Source organism: Phalacrocorax aristotelis, chromosome 2, assembly GCF_949628215.1.
Source record: "Phalacrocorax aristotelis chromosome 2, bGulAri2.1, whole genome shotgun sequence".
Classification (NCBI taxonomy): domain Eukaryota; kingdom Metazoa; phylum Chordata; class Aves; order Suliformes; family Phalacrocoracidae; genus Phalacrocorax; species Phalacrocorax aristotelis.
In genome coordinates, this window is record NC_134277.1 from 144,928,039 (window position 1) to 144,946,897 (window position 18,859).

At 39.4% G+C, this 18,859-nt stretch overlaps 1 protein-coding gene across 4 annotated transcripts in view; it reads right to left on the bottom strand.

Moving 5' to 3' along the window:
- Nucleotides 1–6,460: 6,460 nt before the first annotated feature.
- The window catches only part of YWHAZ (tyrosine 3-monooxygenase/tryptophan 5-monooxygenase activation protein zeta), a 28,173-nt gene continuing 15,774 nt past the window's right edge, over nt 6,461–18,859 (bottom strand). For all 4 annotated transcript variants that reach the window (XM_075085518.1, XM_075085519.1, XM_075085516.1 and 1 more), the window contains exons 3-6: nt 14,908–15,031; nt 11,021–11,184; nt 10,833–10,928; nt 6,461–7,510 (exon numbers count right to left, since the gene is read on the bottom strand). In XM_075085518.1, coding sequence (XP_074941619.1) covers nt 7,451–7,510; nt 10,833–10,928; nt 11,021–11,184; nt 14,908–15,031 — 444 coding nt within the window. In that variant the 3' untranslated portion in view covers nt 6,461–7,450. The remainder of the gene's footprint in view (nt 7,511–10,832; nt 10,929–11,020; nt 11,185–14,907; nt 15,032–18,859) is intronic.

An 18,859-nucleotide genomic window follows, 5' to 3' on the forward strand; every position in this document is an offset into this window, starting at 1 on the left:
TTCTAGGTCATGTTCCATCCAAAAATTCTCATTTAACAAGTCCACATGCGAACAGTTTGTGAAAAACCTCTCAGTCCTACAAAATGGCAGGGTCTCACTGAATATGCTACTCTAATCGTCCTCACCGAAGTGCTCAGAGGGCTGGCTCAGAAGTTGGGTCATGTAATCTCCTATGTGCTTTGAGGTTAGATTCTTGCTGCCTCACTTCCCTATCTTTCTCAGCATGTCTTTTTACTTCCTTTTGTTGTACTCTTGTTACTAGCATTGTCTTTGCTCACCTCACCGAAGTATGTTTGCATTCTTTGCAAAATAATTATTTATCTTCCAGAATATATAATGCTACAGACTTATCTTCCCTAATGTTTAAAAATAAGCTATTTCTAAAGCCCCAGCTGTGCAACCTTCTGTTTTGTTGGGGGGTTAGCACACAGTGAATTTCAAGCCTGACAAAATAGACTGGGAAAAGATGGATAGTCCACAAAATTTGCTATGCAAAAGTTAGACATCTTTAATACCACTGATGGGTGGCGGGAGGTAAAAGCCATCTTTATGCCTTGTTAGGTCAGGACTAACGTTCAAGCTATGCTAGACTTGCAGGGTGACCATCAACCTGCCTCGTCTTGGAGGAAATCGCTCATTGCTGATGTTCGCTGCTTTAGGTAATAGACTTACACTTCTGTTTTCCTGCTATTAAAAGGTAAGCACTTTGCTTCTGTAACTGATTAATTTTTTTGCTCTAGTATAAGAGCCTGTCACCCCTTCATGGCCATTGCTCATGGACATGTGGCAGGATGATAATGTAGGAGGTGAATGGTCTGGATTCACACTGAAATGCCTTACATCATCTAGCTGGGGTGAAATCTCAGCTATAAGTGTGAAGGAGTTAACCCTTCTCTACTTTGAACAGAATTGTGAAACTGAGTACAGAAACGCTGTCAGGTCTCAAAACACGCATACAGATGTTTTGCTGAGGTTTAGTGTTTTCTCTACAAAGGCTACAGCCCATCACCTCTGGTCGTCCCAGGACACATTAAACAACCAACAGAGGCAATGGTACATCCTTACCTTTGGTCAGAAAAATTCTTATTCATGAAATGCCATTTGCTGGCAATCCAGAGGCAACCTCGCTGACCTAGAAGGGTTCTCCAGTTCCTTTTGGCAGTAGGGGTTGGAATTACATATGCTGATGATAAATGGCTTAGCATTAACAGCAAAACAGCTTAACTGCCCTGTCCCAGAAGGTTAAACTATAATGAGCCTCTTAAAAAATGCTCAATGCAATGGGCAAGCACTGGGCTTTGTGGTACAAGGTTGGTCATCTTAGAACAAGGTTCTCAGAAGAACAACACTTGTAACTATTACTTTTAAAATGTAAAGGTATAAAATGAGAAAGTTTAGATGTAAAGAAATAACCTGATGGAATGAAATCTGACATTCATCTAGGCTGAAGGATATTTTACCATGATAAGGATTTATATTTAAATAATTATTTCCTCTTTAAGGATCTTAAATTCAGCAGCTTGGGACTTGGCTTTGCAAATTCACATGTGTTGACAAGCTGTTATGCCTACCCTACAAGTCACCTGGGGTCCACATGTGCTTGCCAGTCTGCCTGGGATGGTCTGCTGTGATGGCAGCTCAAGTGTATGATGTTCAGATTTTATGTGGATGGCACTCTAATCAACAGCAATAGTGGCATTTGTAAATGAATGCTTCCAATATGCAGATATCACTTTACTCACCACAAATACATAGATTCCTCATTAAATGCTCCAGCTTTAAAGCATTACAGCACAGCTTATACAATGGACCAGGATTAAATGCATGAAGAAAGAACATGGAGCAAGCTGACGCCGTAAGGGAGAAATTCCTCCCACTAAGACCAATGTTTCTTGTCAGGCAAGAAATGGCTGGTCATCAGAAATAATTCACTGAGTTGCTTCAGGGAAGCACATCTCTAGTAAGAAAGAAAATATAAAAACCGCCAACCCTAAGGAAAACAAAAACAACCAAACAATCAAAACCAGAAGAAAGGTAGCCTACAGTTAAAAATACTTCTTAAACTATTTTCCAAGACTTTTTAAAGACAAGCCCCAGACATGTAATCCAGGGCACAACATATTTGAAGTTCTGTCCTTAAAACCTTTTCTTTTTTTCTTCTTCCTCCCAGTCAGGAGTCACATAAAGCAGTGGGTCTGCAATGAATTACAGCATTCCAGATCTGCATCTAGTAGTTGAGTGTGGGGGCCCCGTATGTTTCAGCTTCCTTCAGGGCTACTTTCAGCCACTACAATCTGGTAATGTCATGTCTGGAAGTTTTGCCAACAGGGCTAAGCATCCATCTAAGCAGCTGCATTAGAAGAAGTTTCTTTTAAAAAAAAATAATCTTCTGCAGAACAGCTCCCCCAGAAAGTTCTCCAAACATGTCTAAAACTGCTCTGCTCACTGCAGGAACCTTGAATGTTCCAAAGATGTGGGTTCCTGAGAGGCCATGCAAAAGTGCATGGCTGGCACAGTGAACCTCTGAAGCCCTTAGAAACTCCTACTTCCAAGCCATAATTGTTGCTGTATTTTGCCTAGAACAGAATCTGAAATGGCCATTTTCTCTCTAGTTCTAAAGAAGCAATTTGGTATGTAGCATGACTGACTTGGCTCTACCCCGTTCATATTTCACTGCTAGTAACTGTTAGCCCACTGGAAAACCAGCAGATGCATTCCTCATCTAAGTGGTGGAGGTAAGGGCTGCAGAGCTACACCCTCACCCTATGATCCAAGAGTCCTCCCACACCAGCCAGTGCTAACACAATGACTAACACCACCAACATCTCCTCTCATCTCCAAAGCAAATCTACACCTCTAAAACAGTTCATTCTGCTTCAAGCACGCATTTCAAGGCTGCTGTGCTTTGCACCTACTGAAGCTCCATGCCAGCCTTGCTGAGGAGGGGGTAGAAGATAACCACCCACAGCTCAAATGACCCATAATAATGCCAAGTGCCGACTCCAGTAAAAACACACCAGCTCAGGGTGGCTCCCTCACCCTGACACCAAAACAGAGCAGCCTCAGCTTTTCTGCTTTCAGCTGGAAATTGAATTAGATGGCATAGAAAGTCTTTGGAGCACTTTCCTGTCACTCATCTGTCAAAAGCAGAGCTTGGGGCTAACGAGGTGCAATGTAAAAAACACAGAATTGAGCTTCATTTTTCTAGGTTCATACTGGAGTTGTGTCTTGTCATGAACGTTTCTGAATTTTTTAAAAAGCAGGTAGTTGTTATGGCAATTAGCACTTGGCAGGTTTAAAATGAATTTTTTTGTTGTTATTTCAGACTAGGCTACAAAAAGATAGAAAAAAAAGGAGAAGAATCCTTAAAGCAAATGATTTTGTTACATTAGAACAGAATCAAACAGCCTTTACTATATAATTCGTAATCTCAAGAGTGGAAAAGCATGCTTCAGTCTTACCACAACTAGCAGCTCCTACTACTACAGCTGACAGGTAATATTAACTTTTCTAAGGGTGGGGTAGGCAAAAAATTACTTTTGGTCATATCCACAAGATTAATGCAAGGCCTCTGAATACAGCTCAAAGGCTACAGCGATTATTTAAATTAGTTCACTTCCTTACGAGTCTGAGACACCCTACCAGCACATCAGTAGCAAGCAATTTCCACTCTTTGAAAGGGTACTTTGAGTAACCATTTTCAGAGAGGCTAGGATTCCCTATCTTCCAACAACTTTTAACTGCACCCTGGATTAAAAAAAGCTACTTACCATGCAAAAAAATCCCAAGAGAAAGTTGGGAATAAAGGCTAAATCTTGACTTCCAGTACAATTTCTTATCCATAGGACTGTCCTTCCTTCCCTCCTCCGTTCACAATCTGGGAATATCAGCCTGCCAGGATCTTGCTGAGGTGTAAATTACTGGAAATAAGGAAGCATACCCAGTCACACACTGCCAGCTGCAGACGGCTTACCCACAGAAGGTGTAGCTACTTTAGCTACCTGCCTTCCAAAAGGACCTGAAGCAAAAGGCACAGTGAGTAAAATGTAGGCACTAACTGGGCTGGCAGCAGCTGCTTCTGCAGCACCTTCAACTTGCATCTTTACAGTTTCTGTATGCCATTCTACGTAATTCTTCCCCTTGAGGAGCACAAGGCTGCAGGTGGGTAGATGCTAGGCTGCCCTCATTGCAACAGGCGGTTCCACCTGAACACCCCCAACCTCTCTCAGTTTTGCCCCTTCAACCTGTGCTGTCTAGCCCGTAGTTTGTAAGCACTACACAGTTCCCGTAGAAATAACAGCCTGTATTGCAAGTGCGTGCAGTGCTACTACTGCACTGAAGGCTCAAAGAATTCAAGGCCCGTGAGCCTTTTCTGCTCAGCAAAGCAGGAGGCTGCATTGCAGAATGGGATATGCACCGTGTGTGAAACAACGCTGCCATGTTTTAGAAGGACCTTCCATGTCAGAACAAAGACTAAAACTACATGAAAATATGCTTGTAAGAAGAGGAGGCTGATAATTCAGTACAGGAATTTTTTTCATCATCTAATAATATAGATCACTCTAGTGGAGGAATGAAGGAAATGAACACTCGGGTGAACCTTCTGTGATATTTAAAAGATCAGCTTAGGTACTGAAATAAGAGGAGACTCTCTTAAAATACAAAAGCAAAAAACAGCACACCAAAAGAATCCAATGACCTTCTATGTAAAGCTACCATCATATTTGTGTTTAAAGAAACAAAACATTTCTGCTATAATCAAATGAGGACCAGTGGAATATGTGCTTTTTAATTTTCAGTAATACCTTAATTTCTCCAGGTACATGGAGTAACTTTACAGACCCCCATTAAATCAGAACTTTCTTAAACAGTTGGATAAAGCTTAAAAAGAGGCATTTTCAAGGTCACAGTATTTCATCTAGATTAAATTTAAACGTTTAGAGCAAAACAGCTTACCATGCAAGTTGAAAGTCAAATCCTTTCAGTAAGGGAAGCAGGCAACATCTTCACTGAAGCCTTTCTAAGAGACAGAACTCACAGTTGCCACAGAGTGAGCTATGGTCTTGCCTTCCTAAAAGTGGATCTGATACCCCCAAAGGAATTTTTTAGTCATGGTCTGCCAACTTGCATTGCTTCCAGACTGGAATGTAGCCCTTTATTTTGTAAATGTATTTGATTACTGCTTTTTCCTTTTGACAAGTGCTTTCATGTATTAAAGAAGTAGTTACTTTTTTTTTTGATGGTAATGGAGGGATATACTAAGTCCTCCCTTAGAAAGCCTCATTAACCTTTGCCCTCCATATTCTTCCCTTCTTCCTGTTCTTAAACAGATTCTAATTTTTATTACCTGTTATAATAGATTATTAACTTCCAATTCTAGGAATGGTGACTAGTGTCCCTAACTACTTTTTTAAGGTTTAAGATTTTCCTACCCACATTTTCTACCAATCTCAACCCTTAAATTCTCAAAGGTCTCAGCTGCTTCTCAAAACGGAGCATTGCATTCCAAATGCAATGATTGTATGTATTTTAACTTTTTTCTTTAATACCAGTAAGAGCCTATATTGAACTTCTAAAAACTCAGACCTGTAACTTGCTTAAGTCCACTCATGTGCAAAAGGGTAAGGCAATGGAATTCATGTTCAGTTACTTGGTTCGTCTTGTTCTTCCAGGTATCACATTAACCTGGTGACACCAAGATAACTTTTCACCCAAATAAAAGGTATCTAGAAAATACTTACACTGTGCTTACAGGTGCTGCTCAATCAAGAAAAAGGCCACTCAAGCTTCACTTGTGTTGACTACATAAATGCAACACAAATATTTTAATACATTTCAATTATTTTCCAAGAGTCTCAGTTCTTGACAGAGGTGTGACACTGAAAATTAGTCTCAATTTCCCTATAATTATTTTGGTTTCAAACCAAATATCTACAGATGCCACAGTTGTTCTGTGAATACCACCAGCACAGACCTGACCGGGGACAAGGAAAGGAAGAGCACTGTTACTCTGGGGAGCCCTTCCACAAATCGAGCCGTAGCAACCAAACCCTCTGACTCCATGGAGGCTCCAGCTCAGTTCTCCTTCAAAGACCTAACAGCAGCAAGCTGTGGGTTTCCATATAACTAGACCTATTCCAAAGGTCAGCTCTTAAAGAGCTTCGTATGCCTGTTGCTGTAAGTCTGGGGACCATATATTTGTTAATGTATCTCTGGAGCACCAGCCAGTCAGAAATCTGTAGGTATCTGAAAGTTGTAAATTAATTATTTAGAGCAATCTTAAAACGAGATCTGAAGTATTCAATCTTGACTTCCCTGAAATTAACTAAATGCCTAATGGGTATTAAGATTTTCCATAATAAAAAGACTTTCATGTTGAATTTGTATGTAATACTGTCATTACTCTAAAAGGTATGGCAAGACAGATCACATGAAATCTACACCAAAGGTAGTTGAAAAGTCCATTCATAAAACTTTTATTCCACTTACATCAACTTAATACACATGTTCTGAACAGTTATGCTTGGATTGTTCATGAAAATTTCATAAGACATTAAACAAAGCTAGCCATCATCTCAAGTTATTTCCCTGTTAACTATTTTTACAGCACATGCATGTTAGGCAAGTATCAAAAAAAAAAAATCACAAAAGCAAAAAAACCTAAAAAAGTTAAATACATGGGTTTTTGTTTTACTGCTGTGCTCGATATACAGTGTCATTATGGATACCAAGCAATTCATTTTTTACTGCATCTTTACTTGTACATTTGTTCTTAGGTTGCTTAAACCATTTAAATACAAATAAAATGTGTAGCAAAAATAATGAAAGCAACAGCAGGTAACTTTACAAGTAATGGAATGTGAACCGTTTCTCTGTCCTTCTCTAGAGAAAGTCGACTGGGTAATCAAACTGTCTTAAGGAACACTTCAGCTGCAATCAAAGATGTACACTTGACTGGTATATTCCACAGATTTCACATGTTGACCTGACATGCAATATCTATGGGACATCAGTTAATTCACAGCCATGTGTGCTCCAGCCTGAATACTCATGCTAACTACACCTGTGGCTGCAACTGATTATCCCTTTTTTCCATCGTGACAGACCAATATGCAAGCAGTCGTCTTCACTTGACATAGAAAGCTGTTTTAACACTGGCCTTGTGGGAAGCCACAATGTACCAAAAGTACTATGCCAAACATGTAAAACTTGTATAAAAATTTCACAACCCTATATTGGCCACCTCAGATGAAAACAGGTAAGTTCCCCAAATGTTAACTGGCTCTATTCCCCTAATATTAAACAAAACCACATGGGAAATATAGAAATCCAAATAGAAGTAACATAAACCTGTCAAATCGTAAACAAAAACTATTTGTGGGACAGCATGGATGACAAATGGTCTACTGTGTAAATTTCAGAATGAGGCAGACGTTAGTTGGAAGGCTGGTTAATTCTCCCCTCCTTCTCCTGCTTCAGCTTCATCTCCTTGGGTGTCCGATGTCCACAACTGTTTGGGAAAGAAAAGAGAGTAAAATATCTAAGATATTAACATTTGTGACTAATAATTAGTAAGGAGTTATTAGAAGGAAAACCTACTACTTAAACAATAATTTTCTAAGAGGTACTACTAAGCACCATGGAATAAAACCCCCACACATTAACATGAATATATTTCTTGGCTATTACTTCCATGCAAGACAAAAGGGAAATCTAGTCCTAGGTGCCCCAACCCCACACTGCATTTCATGAGGAAGTTCATGAACAGCCAAAACCAAAGTCTCATATTCACAAGGTTCACTAAAATACTATTACAAGCAGGCAAGAATCAGACATACAGAACACATACATGAGAATCAGGAACTAAGAATACTTGGTTTCCTGCGGATTTGTACCTTCTCCTCAAGTAAGCTTTATGCATCTCTCTGAAAGAAGGTCTTTGGTGAAGGTCTCTCTCCATATTCAACATAATAGAGTGAATGCTACCTTTTCTTCAAAACAGGCATCTGAATTTTTTCGTTTTTTTTAGAAACAATCATTTCACCAAAATCTCTGCCCCTTGGCTCTATTCTGTCAGTTGTGTCCCCCTTCAGCAACTTTTGGAACACAGAGCTTCCAAACTTGGAGGGCAGGGCAAGGAGGGAAGTCAATCAGGCTAAACATGCAGTATGCACAAAATCTTATTTTCAGCTCCATAAAAATCATACTAAGGAGCCATATATCAAGACTAAGTACCAGCTAAGGAAACTAAGTGTCTGCTCCAGAGCAACACCCAGGGCAAAGAAATTATTCTGTGAACCAAGTATTTCGCCACGCTAGCTGCTTCCAAACTATAACCAGCCCAGTGTGATTTTTAATCTCTCGCTTTTTATGGAGTTATAGCAGCATTAACTGAATCCTTCATGCTCTACAGCATAAGGTGGTAAAACCTAAGAACAACTAATTTGCTTTCTCCCTACAGTCTGCTCTCTACCTACACTAAGGTCTCACAAGATGCTTATAGAAAAAAAAAAAGAAAAAACCCAAACAACCAACACATTTTGTCCTTTCCAGGAGTACAAGACCATAGAGAAACTTGCACAAAACCAGTAGCCTTGTTCTTGCTCTGAACATAATACACAATAGCAGCACTAAATGGTGCTTAATGCCTTCAGCAAGGAACAAGTTAGTTTACTGGAGACAACAGCATACTCATCAGTTTCTAGCCCCTGCACTACATTCTATACTACATTATTAAAATACCATGTTATTCTCAACTTCGGTGCTATTCTTATAGGGAACAATTTGTAAGAACGGTTTTATTAGAATTTTATCAGAGACTTCTAAATCCTCACCTCTAGAGTACCTACAGATATGTACATGTATACATACCTTTATTCATTAAATGAAAAGGGCCTGACTGGTATGAAAGGAGAATTACCAATTGAGAGTACCGTTTAACGAATCTACTGGGGAACAAACCCTTAGGAGGAAGGGTTGACTTTGGGTTTTGTTGTTGTTTGTTTGCTTTAAAAAACAAACGATTTTATAAAAAGAAAGAATTATTTAGCAATCCCAGTAAAACAGACTCTGACTTGACAGCTTAAACAACCCCTGAACCCTCCTCTGCCTTCAGCCCCCGTTGAGAATGAACACAGGCTTTTCTTCAGCCACACAAGACTCAACGTAAAAAGAACTGAGGAAACCGCTCCTGCATATAACTGATCAACATGTCAAAAGCCTTTGTAACAGACATATTACTAGCAAAACAGACTTTTTTTTACATTTATGAAATTCATTGCAGTCTTTGTCAGTCACATGTACATCAAAACTTATTTTCTACCTCAAGAAATTGTGTTCAAACATGGAATCAATGTACTCATACACGTCATGCTAAGCATTCACGGCAAGATATATCATCCATTCAAGAATATGGAATCCTGCAGCTGTCTGCAGCTTTCCTCCTTATAATGGAAAAGCTCACATCAATTATCAGGCCTACTACCGTAATTTTCACGCTGTGGTAGCTCAGCCCAACTTTTGCTGTTGTATGAAACAATTTGCTTTCCAACTGCTGTGACAAGCTTTACATTATTTTTACTGGGAAGCTAGCAATTAAAGCCAGCTTCTATTCTCTATTTCAATACCACTCATTCAGAGGACAGCTCTTGAGCAATCTCAGTCAAGGGGACAGCACACACAGACATTGAGAATGATGCCAACCCTGTATCTGCCTCCATTTCAGCAGTTGAGAAATCTCTTCGTTTGTTTTGTAAGCAACAGCTGGAACAATCACAAGTAGTTTTTTCAGTAGTGCTAAGTTGCCATTCTAGTAGAAAAGGTTCCAAGGAACAGGGACATAAAGTGTTAGAAACAAAAGCAGAAAATATGGCAACTCCAATTTTATGCAACTGTACAACTTTACTTCCAGTCATGGTAAAAGGAGCCCAGCTATTTTGTAAATAATCTCTGAGATCAGATGCATGGAACATGAACAAGGGGTTACATCTGGCGACAAGAGGTGCTTCTTATTTTTTTCAGTTCTGGCTTGCAGCTCTCCCTTCCCCCCATGAAGACCGGGGAGTGAACTATGCCATTAATTACACCATTGCATGTTTGCTTACATTTACTCTTTCATTTGCTTTAGATGTTTATCTTTGCCAGTTTTAAAGTTCAAAGTAGGTTAGAAAAACCCCACACACAAGATGAAGACTTTGATTACTCTGACAGAGCAACACAATCTTGATCCATAACTTACACTGCAGACAGCTATGAGTCCAACAGAAAAAAGGATTGAGACTGTTGTTTTACGACTGCCATGGAAATAGCCTGGTTAGCATTGAACCCAATTTCAGCTTTACCAAAATTAAAACCTAACAAAAAAAAAAACCCCAAACAACAGGCCCTTAAATGGACCTGCTAGCTTTGTTTGTAGTTTTTGTGTAGGATCTATTCCTTGCACATGCAATCACACAGAATAAGCTTTATGAAATTTGACATAAGTTTTGAAGAGGCAAATGCAACTATACTCTCAAATGCTGTTTAACAAAAGATAATAGGTTTGCTAGTCACGGTCCAAACTAGGTCACTTAAACAAGCTAAATTCCTTGAATTAAAAAAAATTAAAAATTGAAAATTTAGTCAGTTTGTCATGTCAGGAAAGTGCGTTAATTGTCATGCAGACAAAATAGATTAGGCAGGAGAAAAAGATGTAGCTTGGAGACATGATGTACTGGAAACTCATCTGGAAGTAAATGACAGACAGCTCCACAGCTAAGAATGAACAGGACAACTCTGTGTGCCACGAACACCAGCCCTGTTACCAACAATATGCAAACTTTAATGATACTCACTGTCAAGTTGTCTCTCAGTAACTGCATTATTAGCGTGCTGTCTTTGTATGACTCTTCACTTAATGTATCAAGTTCAGCAATTGCTTCATCAAAAGCCTAGTGTGATAAAAACAAACAACTCCATTGGCCATTTGACAAAAGGTTATGCAAATAATATAAATGGAATTTTTCCCCCTCCTTAGACTTACCGTTTTTGCAAGGGAACAGGCTTTCTCCGGGGAATTAAGAATCTCATAATAAAACACGGAGAAGTTTAGAGCCAGACCTAATCTGATAGGATGCGTTGGCTGCATCTCCTTTTTACTGATTTCAAAAGCTTCTTGATATGCTTGTTGTGATTGCTCCACTATCCCTTTGGGGAAAAAACACACACAAAAACCCCACAACAAGTAAGTAATTCACATACCGTATTCAGATATGCAAGAGTGAACACAGTCCTGATTGTATGAACAAAGTGTGTTAAGAGTGAATGCCTGTGAACAAACACTTTACCTAACAAGTCGCTATTTTAAAAAAATTTTACTAAATTACATTTTTTAATTATTCAGAAAAAAGAGTTGTCATTAACCAAATCACAGCTTTGTGTCTCTCCCTGACACCCTGTGACCACTGGTATTTACAAGTGTTTGCAGCAGTTTCGTAGCACCTGAGGAAAATAAAACCCACCACCTAGATGAAAAGCTACAAAATTGAAGTTTTAACTACACACAGGTTTGATACAGTACTACAATTTCAGTGTCTTCAAACACTGCAAAGCACTACAGATCTGCATTTTAGTCACAGAAAACACTGATGACCTTTGCCTATTATGCTGAGCCCTTTCAATAAGAGTCATCTACGAATTCAATTGCTTGGCAAAGATACAGTGGCATACCTCAACCTGAATTAAATATGTGTTTTTAAAAACTTTCAACACAGTTCCATTTCCAATGCAGATATGGAAAGCATTTTTATATCCAACTGAAATGTTCTAGTACCTATGAACTTTGAAGTAAGGGAGGAAAATTAACAACTAGTCTCTTTTTTTAGAGATTAATCTTTTGCCTTTCTTTTAATTGGTTCAATTGTACAAGTTATAAATGCTTGCTGGAAAAAAACCCACGTATATTGTGCACACCAAGATTGAAGAGCTCAACAGTTTCCATTCTCACTGAACGCACTTGAACTTACGAGCAGACTATGCCTGCACAAGTCAGAGATCATGGCCCAACACAGCCCACAAGCCAGACTATGCCCTTGATGACTGCAGGAGGCAAGAGACATGCTAGACACCAAGCACAAAGGGACCATTGTTCCAGCACTCTTCAAGACTGTTAATAGCATCTGAGAAAGAGGTGGGCAGGAAGTCAGTTCAGATGCAAAAGGATTTCAATCCTAACATTTCTGGATCAAACCAGAAATGCACCCAGCACGATCTCTGCAACAGCACCAGTCACGTGCATTCAAAAATAAAGAAAGGAATTTTAGGCTAAGGACTCAAAAATACATTAGTATTGAAGTCAGATGTCTGAGAAGAACTGACTACCACTATTCAGGATGTCTATGCAATCTCTGTTTGTTCACCTTTACGTATTCACAAAAATTAAAGCATCACATTGCCCTCTTCCACACCAAAGAGGAGGACACTCACTGCACAACCATTCAACACTTTGTCCTCTCTACACTCATCACTGATGATGGAGTGCTTCAGAAAAATCAGACAACTGCCATAATACCTTGGGAGTGGCCAAAAGTGGGTATATTACAGTCGAGAAGAACCAGGTCTAACTCTAAGTTAAATTTAGAAATAGTGAGAACCATTTTACTCTTCTCATAATTGAAAAGCCTTACAAAACAGCACTGTTTATGAAAGGCAAAAGAAGCAACATGAAGAATAAGTAACTTCATGAAGCTGAGCATTTTATTTTTTAATAATTTTTCTTTAACATAAGTAACTTCCAAAACAAACAAAAAAGGACTATTTTTTTCTCCTTATTTTAGAAAACACAGTTACCTTTTGAGTGGCGATTTGGTGACCTTAGTGCAAAATTTGACGTATTCTGTCATTTTTTTTTTAAACAGTCACCCAGTATAAAAAAAGAGTTGCAAGATTTTTAACCTTGAATTCTTTAATAAGTGTTGTACAGTTCCAAAGTTCAAGGCTAAAAGAGTAGGGTGAGGTACCTGCTTGACATTCCTGTCTGCTAGACTGCTGTAAGAAAACCCCAGTTGATAAAATAAACAATCTGGTTTATGAAGATCAAAATCCCATTCCTAGAGTTGGGAGCTTTATATTGCTGCTGTTTACTGCAAAAGGCTGAAAGAATACTGTCTAACTAAATGGCCGTTATTTCCTAAACAATAATTATCAACTGCTCCTCTTCAAGGTCACAGACAGCATACAGGAAAAAGCCTGTGAGATGAAACATGGGGCGGGGAGGGGAGTCTTAGGTTTGGGAGCCACAGCAACTAGGAGCTAGATGGGCTTTCAAAAAAGTTTTCTTCATCTGGAAGCTCAGTAAAAACTGCTAAGCAAGGAGACTGGATTAAATAAAAGTTAACTCCAAAATCACTTTAAACAAAGATTTTCACAGTCTAATTTTGGAGTCTGCAACTTAACAGAAAAAGAAAACTCTGGAACTCAAAATATTGTACCTTCTAGGCACGTGACTAGAGATTACCAAAAGGAAAATATAATTACTCTCTGTACATTAACAGCGCTAAAGTACTGGTTACACATGCAATTCTGCCACCACCAAGACTGGGTCAGTTTGTACACAGTGAAGCATCAGAAGTCAAATCAAGTCCTATTATACTAAGTCTTAGTATCTTTATGCAACTCCCTACCATCCAGCATACTGGGGAAACTGGGCTACCCTATGTAACGTGGATATAACACATAGGCCACAAAACTAAAGCAGACACATCTATCCTCTTGAAATTATTCCAAGTCTGTTTCACCTCTATACCAAACTCAACCTAGTTTCTGTAAAGTCATGCAGACACCTTTCTGTATCATACTGGGATAGCTTATTAGCTTGAGAGCTGCACAAGGCGACAGGGGAACCACACGTTCTACAGCACTGCAAGGAACCTTACGAAGTCCTACAAAAGGGCAGAGTGCTACCGAGCACTAGCCGCACAGACAAACTGTTCTCCAATAACCCCCGAGGGTCCCAAGACCATGCATTCAGATTGGCTGCAAGCATCCCACACTTCAACAGACTAAACTGAGTCTGCAAGAAAAGAGCTCAGGAGTAGCAGACGTTACCAGATTGGGCTCTGTGCTGAAGTGTGCTGCTCTTCAGGGCACGCTGGCACCGGTCCTAAACTGGCTCCAGGAAACAGCTTCGCACTGTTTGCAACGAGCTGTATCTAAACATAACATGTCATTCTGAACTGAGGGAGACTGCATAGAGTCAGCATGTTAGGGGGTGTCTTCAGCTACAGCAGTTAAGCCACCTAATGTATTAGGTGCCTTATATTAAACCTTTCTAACTAAATTTAAAGTGAAGGCAATTATGACAAGCTGCTTACATGAAGATAAAAAACTTAAGGAAATAAAAAAACATTTGGACATTAAACTACCATGGTTATAGAAGAAATATTCCTAACAGTAAGATTACTTTTATCAATCCTTTTCTTCTCCAGGTGGTTTCTAGTCTCTTTGCTCATTGAACCTATGCAGACCTTTTTGTATTCTGTAAAAATGCAGGAGAAATAGCACAAGTAAGGCTTCAAAAAAGCTGCAAGATTTTGTTGCCCCCTACAATGAGGTAAAAAAATCCAATACTCAGCCAGGCAGAAGATGCACAAATCTGTACTCCAGTAATAAACCAGATGCATGCATGCATAAGTTGGAGCTGATTTCAAGATTTTGTGACTGAACATCTGTTCCCTGTTTCAAACAGCAGAGGTACATGGAAACTTTCGTAACTCATTTGAAAGCCAACAACCTATGATTTTTCTTCAGAAAAAAGGAAGCCTAAAGAAATTTACATAAAAATCAGAATTACTCTAAAATTAGAGTCACATCACCACTCCCCCAAACGCAATCTAATTTGACAATATTTACCCACAAGCTCACATACAATACCTTTCTTATCATCTCCAGCAGCAACCTCAGCCAAGTAACGGTAGTAGTCTCCTTTCATTTTCAAATAGAAAACTTTACTTTCTGCTTGTGAAGCATTGGGGATCAAGAACTTTTCCAACAGAGACTAAAAGAGAAACAAAGAACAGGGTTTAGAACATACATACTGTTACAGCGTGCTTAACCAACAATTCAATTATACTACGATCTATTTCAAAGTCAAGACAGTTTTACGTTTTGCCTATTTTCTTCACATCCTACATAGCACATTCAGCTAAGGAGAACGTGTTCTGGACCACAATTCTAGGTACAAAAAGGAATGCTGCATGCTGTGACTCGATGGGGAGAAGAGAAGGCTGCATTAATTTAGCAGACGAGTCTTGTATGGCCAAAGGAAGGGTTTCTATAAGCTGTTATACACTACCCTGACAAAAATAAGGTAATGCAAAGAGTCTGGGCAGAGGGTGTACAACTGCAGAAAGTCTGCATCCACAGAAGATATTAAAAGGATCTGAAGTATCAGCTGCCAAATGAGACACCCAAACATCTTTCTTACACAGGCAATAAATAAGCCTTGTTAACCTAGTTCCCATCAACTGGAACTCTGTACTGCCATTGCCAGCAAGAAACTGCAAGGTGAACCTGGATTCTTGCATTTCCAGACAGCTGACAAACTGACAGTCAACTGTGTAGCACTGGAAAGGATCATCCATTTGACTTCATATGCTGCCCTAACAGGTGTTTCCTACATCTTCCAAAGCAAAAGTAGCTCTCTGGAGTCACTCCACCAAATCCTCCCTGTGGGCTGCCAGTTAAGACCAAGTTTTTCTGTATTATTCTAACTGCTTATTAAATTAGTATAGCAAGTTCCCAGCTGCAGCAGTCATTTAATTTAGCAGGAGTTCTATTATGATGAAAAGAAAAAAAAAGGGGAGGGGGGGAAATCACTTGCTCCAACACATTTAGTCAAATCAAGGTACAAGCTTGTCAAAATTCTTGAGTGCTTGAAGTCAGACTCCGGAAGAAAAGTCAGTTATTTAAAAGCCAGAAAAAGTGCAGAAGTGCTCCTGAATACTCAAAATTAAATTAGAAGCTGTTACATATACTTTGCTAAGGCTATGTAGCAAACTATTTTTTAAAAGAGGTTTTAGTAAGAATTTTTGGGTATCTTTTTTTCCCCCTCTGTAAATTAGATGACTGGCATTTCAGTTTTGCCTCACTGTTTTTGGCTCCTATTTCCAATGACACCACAGAAATGGACAATCTAATTCAGTTCCAACTCACAGACTGATGGCTGCTTTAGAGTACTTTCCTTTACATAGTACCCTGCAGGTTAAGTGAGCGTCTTACCTGACATACTCCTGGGATAGGCATACCCTGAACATGGTAAGCGGTACCACTGTACACAGATACCCATGGTACCTACTCTGCTTAATAGCCCAGCTGACATAAAGCTACAGAAAACTGTTTGTAATTCACAAAAAGATCATGAAAAGTGAGCAAGGTTGGTTGGTTCGTTTCTCTTTTTTTGGGTTTGGGTTTTGGATTTTGGTTTGGTGGGTTTTTTGTTTGTTTTGGTGTTTTTTTTAAGTAAAGTACTGCTAATTTGTTTATATAAGTAATGATTATTTAGCCTGGTAACCTCAACCTTGTGTGAAACCCTTCAAAACAAAGTGACCTATTATGGCAGTGCTCTCTCATTTCTATTCCAGCAGACAGGCTAATGAAGAAATCTGGCTGATAGAAACCAAAATCAGACAAGGTTCAGCTACGCCTATGCTCCAATGAGATAAAACCCTGTTAGTGGACTTTCTTTATTGGTTTCAACATAACAGAAGCTATTTATTCAATCACCTTTACTGTTTGCTATTTCCAGTGTCGTGGGAGTTGGTATATAGCTTCATTTTATAACTATGCAGGGAGACGTCAAAAAATACTGCATGTCCTTGCTTTCTATCTGAATGACAGGAGAGACAACCCTTTGGCAACAAAGGAAACACAAGCAAATCAGCAGCAGCATTTTTATGGAGCCAGCCAAATGGGCTGCTGAGCTGCCTCACACCAAAAGCACGCTTCTGGAGGCTGTACCACTATGTGAGGAGAAGGGTTCAGAGCCCCCTCTGCCCCAGTGTGCCTGGAACGAAGCAGAAGGCTGTAAGGTATGTGGCTTATGCGCTTCAGCTCTCTGTAACTAGTTACGCACTCTGTTCTCACCATTAGAGAACTTCAGGATTCACAGCTATGACATTTTTCATCAGTGCCAAGAAATTGATTTCAGCGACAAATGAAGGTTCCCAACTACTGAGAATAAGGCTCCTTATTAGTTTTTCTCTGTAGGACTGCAATTAAGTCAGGTGTGTCAGTCTGCACCTACCCTTCTGGCACCATGGGGAGTTGCCCTCCTTCTGTACCCTCCATTAATTCGACAGACCAAAATTTTTTCAGTGATTCTAGAGACAGAAATTATTCACCATCCATATAGGAGGTTGTTCAATTAAAAAGTACTGCTCTGCTCACTCCCGTAGCAGCAACCAAACTCCCAGACTTAAGCTTCGCTTAGGTCACAAATGAGGTAAAGTTGTTTGCAAACACCTAACTGAATGGGTGAATTGCAGCAGCAGACAGAGAAAAGGAAAGACTACAAATTGAGAGAGTCTTCCTAACCAGACAGATACTAGCAGGGCAACAGCAGCTTGGACTGTGTGTAAACCTTGTATTGCAAGAAGTTCTAAACCCACATCGAATTTGGAAGACTGACAAACTAAGAAAATCCCTTTGAACAGCTATTCATAGAATATAAGCCTATGCAAAGAGGTTCTGACTCCAAGACTGCACTGGTAGCTTGCTCAAATCTGGATGAAAGACTCTATTCTACACAAGCAACACGTAGGACTGGTAGGCCACATATCTTTGGGAGAATGTTATTTATGCCAAATACTTCATAAACAGCAACAACAAAACTTGAAAGCAGATTAACATTTAAAAGCTAGCATGTGAAATTACTGAAAGGAGATCTCTCCCCTATTATTTATCACTACAATATATCTGGTTTCTCCTGTTCATACCAGTCTTTTTATTTCAAGATATATTTTCTTTTACTGGCATAAATAAACACAAAACCTTCCTTTAAAGTTATCCTGAAGATTCAGAGTATACCGATTAGGCTATCCTAGAGAGAGGCTGTGAAAGCCCCAATCTGCATAGAGGTGGTGTGGCTACAGAAAGCCATACAGGTGAGACCAACAGAACTACTGTCCTTTTAGACTTCAATTACAGAAGATAACATAAAATGTTAGGCATAACGAAAGGCATAACCAATCTAACACTTTGTTATCTGCTAACACGTCTGCTTATCGGGAATACTGTTTATCTTTTTTTTTTTTAAATAGCTTTATCTGCAAAGCTTCTCTGAAGGATACAGTTTTTTCCACTAGGAGGAATATCTTGATATTTAAGTCCTATTGATGGGTTCTGTTTGTCCAAAGCAGAACAGAAAAAAGAACTGTTTCAATAGTATCGTCAACATATGCCTACCTTCTCTCTCCTTTACCAGTTGATACGACAATGTTTATCAGTATAGACCTGATCACCATATGGGCCACTGAACTACTAACAGCTAGTCCAAGACTGGACCAATAAACTGATCTGTAATTACTAAGTTTTAGGTGATCCGCATTGCTGCGATGCATACAACACCCCAACAACTGAAGTCCATGCAGCATGGGCATATTATAGCTACATGGTATGTAGCTAAGCCCTCATGCTTGCTCACGACATTCCTGCTATCATACCAAATTCCCATCCATTTTTTATATATTCTAATATGCACTAACTACAACGCCATGGGCAGTCAATTACAGTGCCTCAATCAGAATCTGTTAGAAACAGCTTTTTAAAGAAAACCAAAACACCACTCCCTCCCCCCCAAACCCCACAGTTCCTCAGCTGTAGCTGT